The following is a 21,823-nucleotide window of genomic DNA, read 5'->3' as shown; positions in this document are numbered from 1 at the left end:
TGAGAAAGGGTGGTCGAGCTCACTCACCTGACGTCGCTCCAGCCGTTCCGTCGCCGCCGAACCTTGCGCCTGCGCGGCTCGGACCGGAAAGCGCACGGACGGAAAGCGGCGAGGCCCGGTGCGCGAGACTCAAAATAGTTCCTCTCCACCCCCCCCCCCAACACCGTGTCCGAATACAAACTGACAAGTCACCGTTGGAGAAAGAAGAGAAGATGGAAGACGACGCGCCCGTCATTTATGGGCTGGAGTTTCAGGTAGGTGGTTTGTTCTGTAAAAGTCAAAGGCCGGCGCGGGTGCGCTGTCAGAAGCTGACTTTGTCCATCGCTGACAACAGATTTCGCATCCACTGCCCCTATCTGACCCCAGGAGTAACCAAGGCACCACTAATGACAGACACAATACATCTCCCCACAATCACCTTACTATTACTGTCAAACAAGACACACAAGGAGCTGTGATCTAGAGGGAAGGAATGAGAACAAGAACAAAACAGAAGGCCATCAGGTCCAACCAGATTTTCCTTCGACTTAAACCTGCAGCTCTTCACTTCATCCAAAAAAAATACACAGTGGGTTGGTTGTAACTTGAGCCCATACGTTACACAAAATCCCTGCTGGGAAATGCTGAAGTCACAGGTACAGGCTCCAGGAAACAGTCGTCACTGCCTCTTGGATGCCAACCTGGAATTCAGTATCAGAAATGGGATAGAAACATTTCAGTGGGGAGCTGGACCATCCGTCTCTCACTGCTACAGTTGTGTGGCAACCGAGGCCCAGTTAGTCTCGCTCTCTCGGCGCTAATGCGCTGTTCAAGAATTGGAAATCAAACCTGATACTGAAGTGCAGCCCTGAGAATGTGGGAGGTGCCTTTTTAAAAATTCTGATGAGGTATTAAACCGAGGTCACCTCCCTGGGGTGGTTGTAAAAGAACCTATGGCACTACTTGCAAAATGAGCAAGGAAGCTATCCAAACTGTCATGGCCTTTATTTCCCCGCAATCAAAATAGATTATCTGGTCTTCATTTCATTGGTCATTAGGGGACCTTGCTATGTGCATATCGGCTGCTTTGAATCACACATTACGACAGTGGTCAGAGTTCAAAAGTTTGTAAAGTCCATAGATGTGCATGTTAGTTGGATCAGCCGTGTCAAAATGCTCTGTAATGTTCAGGGATGTGCAGGCTAGATTCATTAGTCATGGGAAATACGGGGTTACAGGGATAGGTTGTCAGGCATGGGTAAGGGTGTCATGCTGTCTGGAACGTTGTTGCATACTCGATGGGCTGAATGACCTCTCTGCACTGTAGGGGTTCTATGGCTTTGAGATGTCCAGTGATTTTTCTGTTCACACCAGCCTCATGTTTTATTTCATTCATGGGATGCGGGCATCACTGGTTAGGCTAGCATTTATTGCCCACCCCTAATTGTCCAGAGGGTAGTTAAGAGTCAGCCACAATGCTGTAGGTCTGGTGTCCCAACTAGGCCAGACCACATAAGGATGACAGTTTCCTTTCCTAAAGGACATTAGTGAGCCAGAAGGGTTTTTCAAACAATCATCAATGGATTCATGGTAGTCATTAGATGAGCTGTGACATAGAGTCATAGAGCACTGCAGCGTGGAAACAGACCCTTTGGGCCAACTTGCCTATACCAACCAGATGTCCTAAATTAATCTAGTCCCATTTGCCAGCATTTGGTCCATATCCCTCGAAGCCCTTCCTATTCACGACCTCATCAGTTTAAAAATCAGTTAATTGTAATCGACCTTTTCTACTCAATTCAAATTCTACCATCTGCCCTGCTGAGAATTGAACCCATGTGCTCAGAACATTACCTGGGTCATCCACTAGGCTGTTGCCTCCCCTAGAGTGATGCCTGTTGCAAATACCTGCAACATTGGAGGGATTTTAGAGTGATTGTACATGAATCACGAAAAGCTAGCATCCAAGTTCACCAGATTTTAGGGAAGGCAAATAGACTGTTAGACTTAATTTCAAAGGAAATTGAGTTTAAAAGTGGGGAGGTCTTTTTAAATGTATACCTGTTGGTAGCCAGACAATACCTGGAATAATGTGAACAGTTTTTTCTTTCTTTTATTTAAGGAAATACATGGTGGTATTGGAGGAAGTCCAAAGAAAGTTCAGTAGGTTGATGGAGGAATTTTCATATGAGAAGAGATTGAGTGGATTAGGCCTGTACTCTTTGGATTTTAGAACAATGAAGGCTGACATTATTGAAACATATTCTTAGGTGGCTTGACACAGTAAATGCCCTTTTGGGAAAGTCTAGGACAAGAGGCCATGATCTCAGCATAAGGGGTCCCCCATTTAATACAAATGAGAAGAAATCTCTTCTCAGAGGGTAATGAATCTGATGAGTTTTTTTCTTTAACCACAGAGGGCTCTGGAAGCTGTGCTTTAAGTATTTTCAAGACTGATGTAGATAGATTTTTAGTCTATAAAGGAACTAAGAGTTATGGGGGAGTTGCAGAAAAATGCAGTTGACAATTTTCGGATCAGTCGTGATCACATTGAATGGTAAAGCAGGGTGACAGATTAAAGGGCCTACTTTTGGTTCTATTGCTTCTTGTCTAACTTTCTTAAGTTAGAAATGCCCTTTCAATGTTGACCAGCTAAATTTAGAATTCCCCTCGGCTCTCCATCACTAAACACCTATTTTATCTTCCAATCAGTATAATTGAAACCTCATTTTCACGTGTGCAAAACCAATGTACTCCTTTTGGAAGCTGATTGCTTAGCTATTGTTTAAGACTGTGTGTGAGAGAGCATTATGACTCCTGTTGGATCATAACACTAGTTCTAAACCAGGGGACTATCTTCCATTAACTACTGTCATTCTTGTCAAGCCCAAAATTCACCAAAAATTGGAACTATTTAAAATGATAATCAAGTACAAGCCTTTGGAAAATACCATACATACAGAAGTTTGGACTGAAAAGAAAATTGTGCTTGTGGTGATTTTGTATTTTTGCCAGTAACACTCTGCAACTCTTTGAGAGCTGTGATAAAATGTGATGTCTCTATATTCATTTGGTTGTCACTGAAATGCATCCTGATTCAGAGTTCATTGTTGTTGGAGTTTTGTGCTGGTAATTTTTGTAATGTGATGCATTCTCTAATAACCCTGGAAATATGTTTCTGAATTAAGTATGCTAAATGTAAATGTAACATTTGGACCTGCTACATCTTTTTTTCTACAAATTCCTGTGCAGTATAATATTTTAATCCAGCCTTTATTTCTAACTTCTAAGAGAATCTTACAATTAAAGCAAGGTTCTAAGAAAGAAGCTTTCTGTCTCACCAAAGGAGAGTACTTTTCATCCACTACTGTTTTTTACCTTTGGATAGAATCTATAACTCAGAAGGCATCCATGCCATCCCTTTGAAAGAACTATTTAATTAGTCCCAGGTTCCCGATCTGCAGTCATTCAAAGTTTTCTTTTCACATATATGTCTAATTATATAGGAAGCAGGAGTAAGCTATTCAGCTCCTCAAATTTGTTCCACCATTCATTGAGCTCATGGTTGATCTGTGGCCTAAATCCGTAAACTTGCTTTTGGCCCATTTCCCTTAGTACCGTTGCTTAACAAAAAGTTATTGTTCCCAGATTTCAAACTTACAACTGATTTAGTATCAACTGCCATGTGTGGAAGAGAGTCCCAAACCTCTACCACCCTTTGTGTATAGAAGTGCTTCATAAACAACTATACTGAATGTCATGTGCTTAATTTTTAAACTGTGTCCCTAGTTCTAGAATCCCCAACCAGTGGAAAAAAGTTTACCTTTGTCTATGTTGTTAACATCTTGAAAATTTTGATCAGTTCACCTCTTGATCTCTCAATTCTAGAGAAAGCCAGCCAAATTGGTATTGCCTCTCTTCATAATTTAACAACCAAAGTTTTTTTTGAAAATTATTCTGTTTTTGAAGTAGTTGACTGATTGATATTCTTGTAGGTAATTGACATTTTTATGGGAGAAAATAATACACACACGAGAAATATTTCTGGTAGTTTAGAGAAAGTATCAGTTGCCTTGGCAACATGGAGACCATTAACTGTCTACTTTCTGGTAGCTTTCTAATTTTGAGTTCTGACTAGCATGTCTCTGGGGAATGTGCATATATGTAATTTAAAGTGTTCCATATGCAAGATGTCCATCATAAAAATTCTCACTTGTTTCAAATATCATCCTGTCCATCTCTCCATATCACAAAATTGATAATCTCCCATATCCCAATTTCTTGCCAGTCACATTTCAATAACTAATTGTAAAGGATAAAAATTGATACATAAGACAAAATCTTTTCTGTTGGTGTTGAGTCACTTTTAGCTTTTAAATAAAGGTATGGTTGTTACTGTAAATAAACTTCAACTTACAATTACACAGCACTTAGCACATCCCAAGGCATTTCAAAGGAGCATTATTGATCAAAATTTTAGCACTAGTCCACATTCAACCAGATATTAGGTCAAGTGTCCAAAAATCAAATTTAAAGAGAGATTTCACAAAAATCTTAAAGGGTGGGTGTGCAGTGGGTTAAGGTGGGAATTTCAGAGTTTAGGGCAATGGTGAAGCAGTTATAATCAGGGATGTGCAAAACATCAGACTTGGAAGTGCACGTGAATCTCCATAGGGAGGGGACTTAGTTAGTCTGGATGAAGTTATGGAGAAAGGGAGGGTGAGGTTGGGAAGAATTTTGAAAATTGTATATTTCAATATCGCTCTTGCTGGACTGGGCAGCAAGCACAGAAACCCTATATGACTAGATATGGTAAGTTTTAACGTACAGCCAACAGATTTTGGATGAGCTCAAGTTTACTGAAAGTGGAAGATCGAAGACTGGCCAAGAAAGATTAGGAAAACATTGAACTATCACAGCAACAAAAACAGTATTAAGTGTTATTACAGCAGATAAACTGAGGCATTTAATGGAAAAGAGTGATACTATTCCCTTGATTCAGAAAGACTGGAAAGGAGAAAATATAATCTCTCTATTTGGGGAGAGAGGGAGGTAGAAAATGAGAAACGATAGGCCAATTGTAGGGGAGTTGTTAGCATCAATTATTAAGGAGATAATAGCTGCAAGCTTAGAAAAGCCCACTGTAATCAGGAAGAGTCAGCATGGCTTCCTGAGTTTCCTGAAGGATTGACATGCACTGTGGATAAAAGGGGAGCCTGCAGTCATACTATACTCACATTTTCAGAAGGTATTTGACAAGTGCTAAATAACCTAAAAGGTTATTGTGGGAAACAAAAGCTTTTGGTTTATGGGAAATATATTAGCAGGAAAGAAGGTTGGCTGGTTGGTGAAAACGTGCATGCATACAGAGAGTATGCATAAATGGGGCTTTGATTGGCAAGACATATTGAACAATGTCCTGCAGGGGTATGTGCTGGGGCCTCAACTTTTGCAATTTGCATCAATGGTTTAGCTGAGAGGAATGAAGGCTAAATTCACAGCTGACGCCAAGATGAATAGGAGAGTATGTTATGAAGAAGACATAAGGAGATTGCAAACAGATATGGATAGTTTGAGTTTGCAGACAAAAATTGGGCAGATAGACTATAGTGTGTGGAAATATGAAGTGGTTCAATTTGGCAGCAAGAACAAAAAAGTGTATTACTTCATGGTGAATGACTGTGGAATTCTGAAGTGCAGAGAATTGGTGTTCTAGTTCATGAGTCACAAAAATCTAGTGTGCAACGCAATCAAGAAGGTTAACGGACTGTTATTCTTTATTACTAGAGTCGTAGTCATACAGCATGGAAACAGTCCCTTTAGTCCACTCAGTCCATGCTGACCATTTTTGCTGAATTAAATTAGCCCCACCTGTCTGCTTTTGGCCCAAACCTTTCCTATTCATGAACTTATCCAAATTTCTTTTAAACGTTGTGATTCTACCCACATCTACCACTTTCTCTACCAGTTCATTCCACACATAAACCACTGTCTGTGTAAAAAGAGTTGTTCCTCATGGCCTTTTTAAATCTTTCTCCTCTCACAATAAACAAATGCTCCCTAGTTTGGAATGCTTCCAAAGCTAGGGAAAAGACCCTTGACTTTCACCTTATCTATGCCCCTCATAATTTTATAAACCTCAATAAGGTCACCCCTCAACCTCCTCTGCTGCAGTGAAAACTGTCCTAGTCTTTCCAGTCTATTTTTATTTCTCAAATACTCCATTCCTAGCAACATGCTAGTAAATCTTTGCTGAACCCTCTCCAGTTTAACAATACCCTACCTATAACAGGGTGACCAGAATTGCACATAGTACTCCAGAAGAGGTCGCACCAATGATCTGTACGATCTTTACATGACGTCCCTATTCATATACTCAGAATTCTGAGCAATGAAGGTAAGGGTGCTAAATGGTGCCTTAACCACACTGTCTACTTGTAAATGTCAGGCTGTTATGTTTTACTTTTACAGGGCATCTGTTATATTGTGTGCAGTGTGGGGCTTCTTATTTAAAAAAGGCTATAAACACATTCAGAGAAGGTTTACTCAATTGATACCTGTAACATGTGTGCCGTCTCAGGGATAAGTTGGTCAAGTTGAGCTCGTATTGGTGTTTAAGAGAGTGGGGGATGACTTGATCGAATTACTTAAGGCTGAGTATGCTCTTGACGAAGTAGACATGGAAATTATGTTTTCTCTGTGGGTCAAACCCAGAAGTAGAGGGCACTGTTTTAAAGTTGGGGATCATACTTTTAGTGATGAGGAGAAACTTTTTTCTCTGAGGGATGTGCGACTTTGGAAATCTGCGGAAGCAGGGTTAATAAATATTGTCAAGGTGGTGGTAGATGAAGTTGCTGAAGGGAAGCAAGATTGTGAAAAATAGGAAGGGGCTGAGGATAGAATTTTAGAGGGCATTAGAGTTAATAGTGAGGGAGCAGCAAGCTTTTGCATGTGATTCTCTTGAACCTGGATAAATGGAAATGGATTGATGGGCTAGTTGTCACACCCTTGCAGATGATGGAGAAGAAGCATGGCATGGTCAATTGCATTCAGATTTAAAATGGTACATAATATCAGGAACAGTAGCTTTGTATTTATGTTTCTGGAATAATAATCGAAGACTAGAAATTTAAATTCAATGAAATAAATTTGAAATAGATTATTAGTAATGGTAAGAGTGAAATAACAGGATTATCATAAAAAGCAATCTGGTTCAAATATCCTTCAGTAAAGTAAATCTGTCATCCTTAACCAATGTGACCTATATGTGTTTGACCCTTAGCTAGCCACTGGAATCAAACAGTTCAGTTATTTCAAACCAACCTGAAAAAACTTAAAACAAAAATTCTAACAGAATTGTGAGAGTGTTTGTATGGATTATGGCGGTTCAAGAAGGTGGATCACCAGAACCATCTTAAGCACAGTTAGGTATGGACAATAAACATTGACCTTGCCAAGTAATTTTATTATTAAGAATGGATAATGGGAGATAGTCCATGACTATTGCAGTCACATCGGCTTGAATTTGTGATTTTGACGAGAGGCCTCTTAGAATTGTACAAGTATGGAAACCTTACTTGGAAAGTTCAAACGCAGAGTTGCAGGAAGATGGGTTTTGATTGTTGACCAAGCCGTTTGTCATTTGGCATAACATTTCCTCGTGTTTTGCTGTCACCGCAGTGGAATACTTTGAAACATTTTATTACTGTAAAGGTACTATTTAGATATAACATTGCTATTAATGGAGATTAGAGAGTGAGCAGTAAAAGAGAACCAGAAATAATAGCCAGATGTCTCCTGATGGTAGTAAATTTGTTGATAGACATAGAAAAGATGCATAGAAAGAGTGCTGGTTCTATTGAAAATAGATTTCTATTTTTTACTTGATATTTGTAGGTGAAATGTTCATTTGAGGTGGATGAAAGCTCAAAATCAAGTCAATCAAATTATTTGATACTGGTGCCAAGCAAGTCTTCCTGGTGTTCTTATCAATACTTAATCTTTAACTATCATGACCAGAAAATATAAACTGATTGTTACTGTCATTGCTGATTGTGAGACCTTACAGAGTACAATATGGCCACTATATTTGTTGATGCCATAACTGCCAATGCTCCAAAAACAGCTGAGAAACTATGTAAAGTACTTGGGTCTTTGCAGAAACATTTAAGACATATACTAAGTGCAAATATTTTGTTTTTAAATAGGTCCAGCATCAAATCAATACAACTGTAAGCACCTCTTGCAGTGCCCATCATCACTAACATAGTATTGCTCCTGCTAGTATTCATCTTTGCCAGGATAGTTCTGTCTAACATTTGTGTTCAAGAACTAACTTCTGCTGGGGTGATTGTGATAAAGTGATCAATTTTGCTCATGGTTAAACATTTTCTCCTGAATGTAAAATCATATATAATAATATCCAATAGAACACTCTCAGAAGAATTCCGCATGTTGAGATCCTTCAATTGTACATATTTTATGCTCCCCGAAAGAGAGTGCAACATATATAGTAGACATACCAGATTCATTCCGTAACATTGTTATGTTTTTATATCCAGCTTTGAATAGTTGTTTTATGGTAATATGTGCCTTGCAGAGTTGACAATGTTTTGATGTTTTGGGTTGTGGAAAATATGATTCCTAAATTTATAGTTGACATAGGTGCAAGGGCAAGACACAAGATTACAGATATGCATTTGTTTATTTTTCAGGCACGTGCTTTAACACCGCAAACTGCAGAAACTGATGCAATCAGATTTCTTGTAGGCACTCAGTCTCTGAAGTACGATAATCAGGTAAATATGACTGGCATTTTATGGAATCAAGTGTGTTATGTTTCTATGAAACACTGAAATCATTTAGATTTTTAGATTTAACGATTGAAGAAATTCCCCATGGCCCTTGAATCCCAGCAACCATAGGGAGATGAGAATGACTTGATTCATCAAGTATGTGCCTTTTCAGCACTGCCTGTGGACCAGGAGCAAGAATGCTATTTGCTTGACATGCTGAAGTAAACCTGCTCTTCCACTTCAACTAATTCTGAAACGCCTAACTATACAATCTCCTCCTTTCTTTCAAAATCTACAATGTGCACTGAATCCTAGTTTCCCCCAGCTCCCATGTTGTCAACCCCCACAGCCTGTACACTCCTTCCCCCAACAAGCAATATCCCTCCTACCATCTGATTGATAACTTTTGTGCTCTGCAGTCTTTTTCTGTCCTCGAGCCCTCCTCTGAATTAGGTCCTAGCCTTTAACTTGTATTGTTGCATCTTCTGTGCATTTTTTGCAAGCCATTTTGTGTTTTCCCATCCCATCATGATTTTGTTAATTTGTAATGGAGACCCGTCCCCACATCCATGACTTTAGACTTCTCAGTCCCTATTTTGTGATCTCTCATTCCTGCCCTTTCTCCTCCTCTGCTGCTTGGATATGTTCTTCCAGTATTGATCATCTTTTCTGACTGCTATTGAATGCTTCAGTTTAGCTGATTGATGCCCAGGTAACAGAGAAAATGAATTTGTGAGAACTATATGGTGACTGATTTGAGAGAACAATTCAGTGGCAATATTTGAAAGAGCTGTGTAATCTTGGTAGCCATTGCAACAGTTTTAGTTACCAAAAATATTGAAAGCATTCTAAACTTTAAGTCGACTTGCGTGAGTTGTCACAAGTTTTCTTTCCCTTCATTTGAGTATGAACCAATCATTTCAAGATGATCCAATTAATCTCTCACATTTTTAAAATTCTGAAGCATGAAATTCTCTGCATTCCAATGCTTCATGCATTAACTAGTTTGAGCCAAATACTACACCCTGTCTGGATGTAAAACCTCATGTATGACTCTCACATATGCACGATGTCAGAGCAAAAGATTAGAATTTCCATATACGTGGGAGGCCTCCTGATTTTGCTTGTTTTTGATTCACAGGTTATAGCTTCCTGCCTTCACTCACTCACGTCCATATCTACCATTTCTCATTCCTTCAAAATACATTAATAAACAGGACAGTATAAAATCAGCAATAAGCAGCAGTTTTTAAAAAAAAATTATCCCATCATGATACAAATTTTGTCAAAAACATGAGGCATTTTTGAAAAAGGTAGAAAGATAGAGAAGCCATGTGGCAGAGCTTGGAAAAACACAAAGAATGATTCTGTTCATGGCTTAAATTTTCTATGGCTCAGTATAATTATCCTCCAAATTATTATGAATAAAAAAGATTATAGCTTATTTATGTGATTATCTGATATGCAAAATACATCTAGGATTCCCTTTAATTAAAGTAGACATTCCTAATTTACAAATTCAAAAGTATTTAAATTAGGAAGATACCAGTTTTATATTGGTTCAGTTCAGCTGGGCTGAGGTGGAGAAAGTATAATCAACTTCAGTGACCCTTAGCAAAGGTAAGTTTGATCCAGTGACCCAGTTCTGATTGCTGTTGAGTAATTCCTGTTGGAAGTGCGCATTTGTAAATCTTGGTTGAAGAAGGATAAACCTCATTGTAACTCCCAACAATCAAATAACCTGGTGACACTCATTGTCAGATTCACTGTTGTGTAATGGACAGTTGAATGAAATGATGAAACATAATTGGGTGTAGTGGAATTATGAATCAGCAAAAGTTCATCTCTCCTAATTGCGAACTATTGGTAAATTTTAGCAACTTTGTTTAAAGTTTTATTTGGGAGGGGCACAGATTTAAGAAAAGCAAATGAAGAAATGAGAGTTTTTTTTAAGCTAGTTGTTCAGGGATGCTACCACTATACACGTGGCTGGAGCAGATGAAACTCGAAGCCAGGCCTCCTGTTTGAGATTGAAGCACGAGAGATCTTTTAGAGTCTCCTCTGCATTTTAACTTGCATGCTGGTAATTTTAATATCCCCTTTAATTAAAGTAGACATTCATAATTTACAAATTCATTTTGGTTTCAAGATGAATGTTTTGATTTGAAGTTATAAGTTCTTAATCTAAAAACAAAAATAATCAATTGATTGAAGGATGGGTTCTGGGAGAAAAGTGTTAAATATGCTTTGATCACACTACTCCTGCCATTCCCTAATGTACTGCTGATTTCAAAACTTTATATGGGATAAAGTGATCTAATTTGGGTCATTCCTGGTGAAGTAATTTTGTTGGAGAGGTTTAGCAATGGATTTCAGTTTACTAATTGTACAACTAATCTGGATAAAGAAGTTGTTCTTTAATGTATTATTCACTGATGTAGACACATAGAAATTTACAATACCGGACCATGGAAACACACCATTCAGATCATAAAATCTCCACTGATTTGTTTTACTCTGCATTACCCATTTACTGTAATCCCATTTACTGACCTCCTAGCTTAAAACTTTTTTTTTCTTTTCTAATGCACCTTTATTCTGGGCCGGTGAAAATTGGCAGAATTTGTAATGGTGTCAAGAATCACAAAATTGAGTCCAGTCTGCCCTTTTGAAAGTATTCCTGAGTCAGTGTTAAATTTAAACCCATGGTTTTTGACTCTTCCAAGTCTCTTCCAAACAGTGTTAAGTTCTACCATGATATCACCACATCCAACTTTTCTTCCAAGCCACATTTTATCACTGTTGCAGAGTTTAAGCACCCGAAACACTTTCAGAGTAGCAATGTGCTACACCTTCTGTACTGAGTTTGCCAAAAAGACAGCTTATCACCACATTCTCAAGGGCAATTAGGATAGCAATAAATTCTGGATTAACCAGTAACACCTATATCCCATTACAATATTTTTAAAAATTTTGTACATAACTTGGTGACATGAGTGACTAGAAGGATTGGCATGCATTCAAAGCCGACCTCTTCACTTCACAAAGATGATTAAAGGTGAGGAAGTCCACCTAACCCATCCAGCACATCTTTTCAAGGAAATCCAGACTTCCTCAACAGTGCCTCCACTATAACCGGGAAATCCTTGCATGGGTTAATCGCTGTTTTCAAATGCAGTCTGATACAAATGCTGTCTGAATCTGCATTTTCCCAGTTTGTACGTATGTCTTCAATTACATTTTAGTGTGAAGTAGGGCTGGGGATTAATGTTTTCTATTCCATTTAATATCATTCTTTATAAAAAGCTCCCTTAAAGTCTGAGTTTTTCGAACTCTTTCTCACAACTTAGTTCTATCATATGACAGATGAGAGAGCTTCCACAGCTTGAATGTTCCCCGTGTGTCTCACTAACTAGAAGAGTGCAGAACTCTAGATATAACCTGTATGGCTCCTGCACAACTTTAATGGGCTTCTGGCAGTTAGACTGAGTGGCAACACATTATTGATCACATATTTTTCTTACCTTAAATGTTTTACGTAGGTACTTGCTCTTCAGAAATCCTGGGAGGGAAGATTTATGTGGGTCTGCAACCTGGACTTGTTGGGTAAAGCAAATATCAGAAAATTATGCTCACCTGAACATTTGACTTTCAAGGAACCCAATTTCCTTTTTGAAAGACAGTTCATAGAGTTTCTTTGTAAGTGTGCGATGAAACCCATCCAGTTTTCTGATATTTGCTGTGATGATATAATCAGTGCTCTTGGGTGTAGGCACTGGAAGCTGTCCCCCCGAAAAAATGATATCATAAATACAAAAATGAGTAGCAAAATAGGAAGTTGTGGAATTATGCATTCAATGGACTGAAAATCACAGTTTCCAAAATAGGCATGTAATATCCATCAGCATGTATATTACTGCCTGTCTGATAGTAATATTAGAAAAAAGTTGTTCCATTGCCTCCAACCCATTCAAATTCATGTAAGCCAAGATTTTTAGCATTGATCTCATCTGGAGTAAGAGCCAGATTACAGATGTTGCTCATGTCAAAGAGTTGGGGAATTGCAAAACAGCCTGTGATCCTACTCATAACTGCTAACCAACAGACCCATCTGGAAATGCATGTCTGTGCAAGAACAGAAATAAATATCCAACCACTGTCTGGGATTGTACATTATTTATAAGCAATTGCCACTTGCGGGAAGCATGCAAGGGTGGTGATCGTGGTTGAGGAATTGTATCTCAGGAAAATATCATTGCCTTTGAAAGAGGAGCGGAAAATATTAAAGTGGAAAGTAAGGTAAATTAGAATAGTCTCCCCATTTAAAAAAAAAGTACTTGTCATTCGTGTGAGAATAAAAAAGAAGGAAGATGTATTCTTTAGAGATAATGGGAACTGCAGATGCTGGAGAATTCCAAGATAATAAAATGTGAGGCTGGATGAACACAGCAGACCAAGCAGCATCTCAGGAGCACAAAAGCTGACGTTTCGGGCCTGGACCCTTCATCAGAGTGTATTCTTTATATAGGTATGAGATGAAATTGTTCAATCAAAATGACAGAATCAGCTTTTGAAGAACTCTTTAGTACCATGTATATTGATGAAATTATCCTTGACCGGGACAATGATTTGCAGCTTCGGTGCACCACCCCACTAAACCATTCTTCTTTTCCTCAGACTCCTGACTTGTTTTTGAAGCACACCCTGTACTGCAAGGATGCCATTGATCAAAGTACCTCATGCTCCAAACCTTAATTTAGAGTGTAATTGGTTTTTAAAAAATCTGACAGTCAGTATTTCATTACTAACTTATGGATCTGGATTATGTTTTTAGATTCACATCATAGATTTTGATGATGAAAATAACATTATTAACAAGAACGTCCTTCTGCATCAAGTAGGAGAAATATGGCACATGAGTACCAGCCCTGCAGATAAAGGAGTTCTTGCAACTTGCTACAATAAAAGTAAGTGTAGTATATTGATTTGTCCTTTGATTTGTTGGATGAAATAAACTACATTTTAAAATGGGGGCGTGTTCTGCACCTTTTGCATTTCATAAACATAGACATTCAATAAATGAAACAAAACTGAAGAGATTATGCACTATTTTCCTTTGCTATATTTTGTAAATTATTTCTGTCAAGTTCTTTATTTTATAAGTTTAGCTCACTTAGCTTTTAAAGTTTTGCTTAACATTTTTAATACCTCACTCATCAATGGATGTTCAGAAAACCATTGTTTTCTCTAAAAAAAACTTTACAATGAATCAGAAGCAATTCTGGTTTCCAAGGAGAGATAATAAATTTATAGTTATTTCAAATGAAACACACTCCTTGCAATCTTGTCATGTCTTAAGATGTGACTGCAGTGTTTGAGCTTCAAGGGTTGTACAGGCAGCATTGTGACCAATATGTTAATTAGTAATGAAGTGTAAAATAGCCAGTGACCAAATGTTGACATTCAAATCAGTGATAATGGGAACTGCAGATGCTGGAGAATCCAAGATAATAAAATGTGAGGCTGGATGAACAGAGCAGGCCCAGCAGCATCTCAGGAGCGCAAAAGCTGATGTTTCAGGCCTAGACCCTTCATCAGAGAGGGGGATGGGATGAGAGTTCTGGAATAAATAGGGAGAGAGGGGGAGGCGGACCGAAGATGGAGAGAAAAGAAGATAGGTGGAGAGGAGAGAATAGGTGTGGAGGTAGGCAGGGGATAGGTCAGTCCAGGGAAGACGGACAGGTCAAGGAGGTGGGATGAGGTTAGTAGGTAGGAGATGGAGGTGCGGCTTGGGGTGGGAGGATGGGATGGGTGAGAGGAAGAACAGGTTAGGGAGGCAGAGACAGGCTGGGCTGGTTTTGGGATGCAGTCGGTGGAGGGAAAGAGCTGGGCTGGTTGTGTGGTGCAGTGGGGGGAGGCAACTGCACCTCCCAGTCGCGAACCATTTCCACTCCCCCTCCCATTCTTTAGATGACATGTCCATCATGGGCCTCCTGCAGTTCCACAATGATGCCACCCGAAGGTTGCAGGAACAGCAACTCATATTCCACTTGGGAACCCTGCAGCCCAATGGTATCAATGTGGACTTCACCAGCTTCAAAATCTCCCCTTCCCCCACCGCATCCCAAAACCCGCCCAGTTCGTCCCCTCCCCCCACTGCACCACACAACCAGCCCAGCTCTTCCCCTCCACCCACTGCATCCCAAAACCAGTCCAGCCTGTCTCTGCCTCCCTAACCTGTTCTTCCTCTCACCCATCCCTTCCTCCCACCCCAAGCCGCACCTCCATCTCCTACCTACTAACCTCATCCCACCTCCTTGACCTGTCCGTCTTCCCTGGACTGACCTATCCCCTGCCTACCTCCACACCTATACTCTCCTCTTCACCTATCTTCTTTTCTCTCCATCTTCGGTCCGCCTCCCCCTCTCTCCCTATTTATTCCAGAACCCTCATCCCATCCCCCTCTCTGATGAAGGGTCTAGGCCCGAAACATCAGCTTTTGTGCTCCTGAGATGCTGCTGGGCCTGCTGTATTCATCCAGCCTCACATTTTATTATCTTGACATTCAAATGATGGCTAGTTACCCGAATTTAAATGACTGCAGTAACTGCATGCAACTTACCTCTTTTAAATTTTATCTTTAAAGAAATAGGGAGCTTAGCAACTGCGGAGCTTCCTCATGTGCTCCTGACAGAGCAGATAAAGCTAAATTAATTGCTGTTGAAGTTTAAGTTTTATTCTTCCTCATTTGCCCAGTGAAGATTGAAAATTCATCACCTCAAAATCTGTAGCCTGCAGCCATTAACTTGCAGACTGCCATTCCATGTTAGATTGTGCTGGTATGTCAGTTAACTGTAATATTTTGACATACATCTTCAGCAGGTTGTAGAGATAAAGTGCAGTGTCATTTTGAAGCATGAAGTTACAATGTTTTGTGCCATTGAATTCAATTAAACAATTGGAGAAGGCTCCAGAGATAGGACACTTTAAAGAGATTTGAATATGTGTATATATAAACACTTTACATTGGAGGCCTTGGAATCAGTTTCAGGCAGCAAGTATACAAAAAATAGACTCATGAGATTTACTGTGTAATAGAACACCAGTAGTTGAGCTTAGAATGAGCTTTAGTTCGGAGGAACAGAAGCTGCCCAGATTCTCTTTAGAATAGTCATGTCAGTGATTAAATTTTTGTTGATGAGCTAAAACAAAGGCAGCAGGAGATAATGTTTCACAGACGCAAATATATTTTCTTTTGTGATTGAAGGAGATAATTAGGACTGACATTACAAACAATCTGGGTTATCTTGAATCAGTTATTGTGGAGATAACAGCATCACTAGCAAGAGCACAGAGTTTGTAGTCGCCAAAGATAATTGCTTTTTTTTAATGTTTCACTGTAGCAAAATGCGGCTGTTGCAAAACATCAACAATGCTAAGACTGTAGAGGGACTGAGAGATCATGGACAGGCATTAAGGGATGTCATCAGCCTAGAAACTAACTAGTGACTGTGGCTGGTGTCATCAAAGTGCCGCATATTGATGAGGAAGATGAAGGATAAATCGTTGGAGATCTTAGAGACATAGAGCACCATGTCAATGCCGAAAACACTAAACTAATCACATTTACCTGGACTTGGTCCATTTCCTCCAATGCCCTGACATTTTAAACGCTCATCCAGGTGTTTCTTCAGCGTTGCAAGAGTACCTGCCTTCTCCACCCTCTCAGGCAGTATATTTCCATATTTCTTTCACACTCTCAGATCCTGTCTAAACCACTAACACCTCATCTTTAAACTTCTGTCCTCTAGTAGACAAATCTGCCATGAGGAAAAGATTCTTACTATCAACCTGCCTATGCGTCTCATAATTTTGTATAGCTCAATCAGATCCCCTATCCTCTTCTCCAAGGAAAGCAAATCCAACTTATCCAGTCTTTGTTCATGTGTGACACTGTTCATCTCAGGCAACATCCTGTCGAATCTCCTCTGTGCCCGCTCCACTTCAGTTACGTCCTTCTGATCATGTGGCAACCAGGACTACACACTGTGTTCCAACTATGGTCTAACCCATGTTTTATCAAGTTGCAACAAGACTTCCTTCAAAATGTCGTGCGAAACCACATCCTCCTCCCCAGCAACAACAACACTGATTTCTGTGTCATTTGCGAACATACTAATTGTACCTTACAATAATGATTTGGACATGAATGTACATAACAAACAGCAAGGGTCCCAGCACTAGTTCTGGTCACAGGCTTCCAATTGCAAAAACAACCCTCCACCATCACCAATGCCTCCTATTTGCAAGCCAATTTTGGATCCAATTTGACAACTTGTACTGAATTCTATGGGCTCTTACCTTTTGGACCAGTCTTCCAGAAGGGACCATATCAAATACCTGACTGAAGTCCACATAAACTACATCAATGAACTATCCTCATCAGTATATTTAGACACCTTTTACAAATTACTCAATTAAATCAGTCCGACAAGAACTCCCTCTAACAAACCTGTGCTGATGGTCCCTGATCAATCCCTGCCTTTCCAAATGTTGATTAATCCTATCCCTCAGAAATTTTTCCGTTCATTTTCATACCACCATTGTCAGACTAACTGATCTTTAATTATCTAGTATGTCCGTGCTGCTCTCCTCAAACAAAAGAACCACGTTACCTATCCTCCAATCATCTGGCACTTTAGCTGTGGCCGGTGAAGTATTAACTATCTCTGCCAGGGCCCCAGCAATCTTCTCCCTTGCTTCCCATAACAGTCGGGATACATCCCATCTGGCCCTGGGGATTTATGCACCTTTATATCAACCACAGCATCTAGTACCTCCTTCTACTAATCTTAACATGTTCCAGAATCTCACCATCCCAACTGAAATCTGCAGCTACAATGTCTTTCCGTATTCACATAAGAGAAATATTAATTTACGACCTCACCCACATCGTCTGGTTCCAGTCCCAGTTTGGCACATTGGTCTCGAATAGGCCCACACTTACCCTGGAAATCTTACCCTTAATATACTTATACCTCTCCCGAGGTAATGGTGTAGAGACAGGAAGAGAAATCTTAGCTTGAGCTGAATTGGTTAGAATTGCACAGGTAAAAGAGGAAATATGTATAAACACTTGGTTGGACAGCAGAGGAGAGGTATTCGAAGAAGATGGTACCTCTCAAAGGCTGTAAAGAATTAAGTGGATATAATACAGCATGGTCACAGACACAGAGCTGTCATGCATTACTTTGTTCTGGGCTATTTCAGTGCTTTGGTAAGATGGAAACTTGTTGGAGGAGGCTTAAACATGGTAATTGCTTCATTCGGCACTAATTTTGAAATTAATCCCTTCAAAGGCTTGGGAGTCAAAAGAAAGTTTGGAATAGGTTAGTAATTTGCAAAGATAACATCAAAACTTTGAACACCTGCTAGAAATAGCCAATGATTGTGATGGACAGTTGAGAAATAGTCAGAGACTGAAATATTTGCAACTGCATTCAGCCAGATCCTTCCCTTCTCCTCCTGAGACCCCATCACTTTCACAGATGTTGGTCTTCAGCCAATTTGATTCACTTCACATGAAGGAAATAAATAACTGTGTGCACAGGACAGACAGCAAAAAGTTTGTGTCTCAATAAAATTCTGGTGTTGGTTCTGAAGACCTGTGGTCCAGAAGTAGCTGCATTCCTAACTAGCCATGTTGCTGAAACACTCGCATCTACCTTAGAGTATGGAAAATTTATGAGAGAGTTCTGCTAACAAAAATCAAGACAGACTGATGAAGAGTGTATTTTTGATGAGGAGTTAATGAAATATCTGATAGGAAAGGGACAGTATTTGAGGAAAGGAAAGCACTTACTGTGTCATCTAGTATTGGGAAGAGAAGTTATTCATAGAAATCGGATCAAGGGTGGAAGGAAATGGATTTCAGAGACCAGGGACTAAATGTATATGCTGGCGTCAGAGCCTTGACATCGGGAATGTGTTTGGATCCTAGCCCTGCAAGATGCTGACACTTGACGTAGTTATCATTAAGAAGGTCCCAATCACCGTGCATTTAAGAACAGTGGGCAGACTGCTGAGGCCACAGGATCGATAGGAGGCTCTGCATCACTGAGATCAGCAACACGAGCATCAGAAGTGAGCTGCGAATAGAGGATGCCTGAAAGTGACTACTAAAAAATGATAATAATCATGGGCCCCACAGCTACTAGGCTGTTACTTTGGAGAGTGTACTCTTCTACAGTTTGGCCTGCAGCAACAGCTGGAAAGTTGGGGTTGAAAAATGCTACATGGAGTTCTAAACCTTGGATGTGTTGCAGGGATCATCATCAGCCGGGATCAAGCCTCAGTAGCAGAGGGTGGTGTGGTGGCCTGATTGTTGACTAGAAGATTTAACTCAACATCTGCACAGTGACCTTAATAGATCCTTTAAGGAGCATAGATGTTTACCCACCACTTATAGGTGGCTATCAATCAAATCTTCCCACTCACCATACTTCAAAAAGATTGTTTGAACGTGGTTCTGAAGTCTGAATGTGCCATAAACTGTCACCAGTTGGCAGTGAGAAATTGCAAGTTTGCCCTTTTCATTTCTGCCTAGGCAGACCTTCCTTGGCAGCCCAGTAGGGACTCTACACCCTTCATTTGCATTTATTAAATAAATGGTGGCAAAAACTGTAGGTAAATTCCTTGATATTAAGTTCCATTTCTTTTTCAACCTCATTGTGAACTTTTTGCAAATTTCTTCCAAGAGTTACCTTGCACTCTTGCAATGATGTGATCTTTTATTGAGTGAGGGTGAATGGGTTCAGGTGCAGGCAGAGTTCCACACAACACCAAACCAAACAGAGGGGTGACAAATACAAACTTTGGACTTGCTAATACTCATGCAGTTTGTGTTACTGTGGGTTGTTTCTGGGTCTCTTTTATGTCTGTTTCTGTTACATCAGTTTGATGAAGTCTTTGGCTAAATTTGAAATATTATGTTAACCAAAATATTGAACTTCATGTATGTGAAAGTTTCATATTTTACCTGTTGCTCATTTGATTAAGAACCAAACTACGGATATTTTTTAAAAATGCATAAAAAAGCTATATCTCAAATATTTTCTGGTAGACCTGAATCATCTGTGCTGTTCTGATCACTAAAGGTACAGGCAACTTCCCATTCCAAAGAGTACAATTTCTAGCATCTCGGGAATAGTGTAAACAGAAGTCCCTCTCATTGTCTTAAGCTTGGAGTGAGTGCAGGAAATCCAGAATCCACTTGAATAGATCAGGAAATTTGTAATCAATAAGAAATACACTTTGAAATATATACTGAGTGATGTAAACTGATCTGTGTGTTTTGTACAATGCTGCAAGCATAAATACAACATTGTCATTGACAACTGGAAATTCTCTGGTTTAATATACTATGATGATAGGATGGGATACTTACATGAAATTACCTTAAAAACAGTTTCTGCTCTGAGTATCCTATCATTGTCTTTAATTTTTAGATGTTCAGAGTATTCCAAGCAGAAGCTGTGCTGCCATACTTTGGGGTTACCCCTCTGCATTCATTATTTATTGGAAAGGATGTCAGGCAGATGGGGCCAGAAGGAGTTACATGCCCAAAATGTCAGAATTCAATGTAAAAAATGTTAACAGTAAAGAGTGAGTTATTTTTCTGAATAATTTAACAAGACAAATCTTGTTTTGTGCATACCAGTAATACAATAATAAATTTAATAGCTAAAAGTATTTTCTTTTGACCTCCCCAATTCGATTTTCTTGCTTTCTGTTTTATTTCTCTTTTATTTTGCAGTTACTCTTTTCTATTCTTGCTCACATTTGTTTGCTTCTTGCATTGGTGTTTCTTGCCCCAGATTTATGCTTATTCTTTGTCTTCCTTTCTGATTCCTCTCTGCCCTTCCTCCTGTGGCACTGAATGCTTCTTACCCCTGCAACAGCTGGACTGTCTCTAATCAGCTTCATTGATTTTTTTCCTTGCTGCAAATAATGATGAGGCAGGTTTTCTTACCACTAGACTATCCGTTGTAAATTGAGTGCATGGGAAATTTTTGAAATAAAAGCAAGGAATCTGATGGGGGCATAGTATAGAAGGTAGCAATAATGACAAAGATGGCTGGTAAATTGACTATTAACATTATAGGTAGCCAAGTTAGTAGATTTATTTTTGAAATGCGTGCCTTCAAACAAACCATAAATTTCAAAGAAAAAATTTAAGAATACATTTGGGATGAAATGAGGCAGAACATCACTCCCTTAAGTATCAAATTAAATGGAATGAACTGCCTGTGTGTGGTTAATAGCTAAATTAAAACGTCTAGGACGTTAGCTTCTTGTATCTGATAGGGCAAAAAGCAGATGTATCGTGCAAACAAACACAAGCATATTTTAAATGTTACCAAGATATTCCTGGAATGACTTGAAATCTGTTTTTGTCTTCCAAGTAGTATCCTTATATCTCGGCAAGTAGTCAAAAACAGGTAAAACTCCTTGAAATCAAAAGCTAATTGAGCATGATGTGTAAACTTTTACAACATATATCACATCAAACCAAAAATCTATGAGGTTAATCCTGCAAAGAATCTTATGGAAATATTAATTCTTGGTTTTACCTGAAGATACTGTTTCAGATGTTGAAATATTTTTGTAAAATGTTTTTGTACAAAATTAAATGATGAATGTCAAAACCTTTATAACTTAAGTATTTCTTAAATATTTGGCATCAGAAAATACTTTAACAATATTCCTTCATTAAACAACAATTTTTAATTTGGGGCAGTATTAACTTGTACATCTTGTTTATGGAGAACCCTACACTTGAAGCCATTTCATACTTCAAAAAAATGCAATTAATAATGCATTTTCTAAGCAGCTTTATTTCTTATTCACACTATTCCCCAATCAATAGTACAAAGGGTTCTGGCAGTGCCATTTTTTTTAGCTAGTTGCTCATTACAGTATTCTGGGTTGTCCAAAACTCCTGATTACTTATTTTCTTTCTTGCTGTGAGAAAGTTTAACTAAAATGTA

General features: G+C 39.1%; 2 protein-coding genes across 6 annotated transcripts in view; one reads left to right on the top strand and one right to left on the bottom strand.

Annotated features, from left to right (window-relative positions):
* Nucleotides 1-928, bottom strand: part of trappc12 (trafficking protein particle complex subunit 12) — a 63,095-nt gene extending 62,167 nt beyond the window's left edge. For 3 of the 4 annotated variants that reach the window (XM_048531884.2, XM_059645601.1, XM_048531881.2), the window contains exon 1: nucleotides 28-150. The gene's annotated coding sequence lies outside the window, so the exon portion shown is untranslated. Of the gene's footprint in view, nucleotides 1-27; nucleotides 151-828 lie in introns of those variants that run through there. The other variant, XM_048531883.2, reaches the window with a different exon arrangement.
* Nucleotides 122-21,823, top strand: part of eipr1 (EARP complex and GARP complex interacting protein 1) — an 87,191-nt gene continuing 65,489 nt past the window's right edge. For both annotated transcript variants that reach the window (XM_048531886.2, XM_048531885.2), the window contains exons 1-3: nucleotides 122-254; nucleotides 8,694-8,777; nucleotides 13,609-13,741. In XM_048531886.2, coding sequence (XP_048387843.1) covers nucleotides 213-254; nucleotides 8,694-8,777; nucleotides 13,609-13,741 — 259 coding nt within the window. In that variant the 5' untranslated portion in view covers nucleotides 122-212. The remainder of the gene's footprint in view (nucleotides 255-8,693; nucleotides 8,778-13,608; nucleotides 13,742-21,823) is intronic.

The sequence above is a fragment of the Stegostoma tigrinum genome, chromosome 4 (genome assembly GCF_030684315.1).
Source record: "Stegostoma tigrinum isolate sSteTig4 chromosome 4, sSteTig4.hap1, whole genome shotgun sequence".
Taxonomy (NCBI): Eukaryota; Metazoa; Chordata; class Chondrichthyes; order Orectolobiformes; family Stegostomatidae; genus Stegostoma; species Stegostoma tigrinum.
The sequence above is the reverse complement of the archived record's forward strand: the minus strand, read 5'-3'. Positions and strand labels throughout refer to the sequence as shown.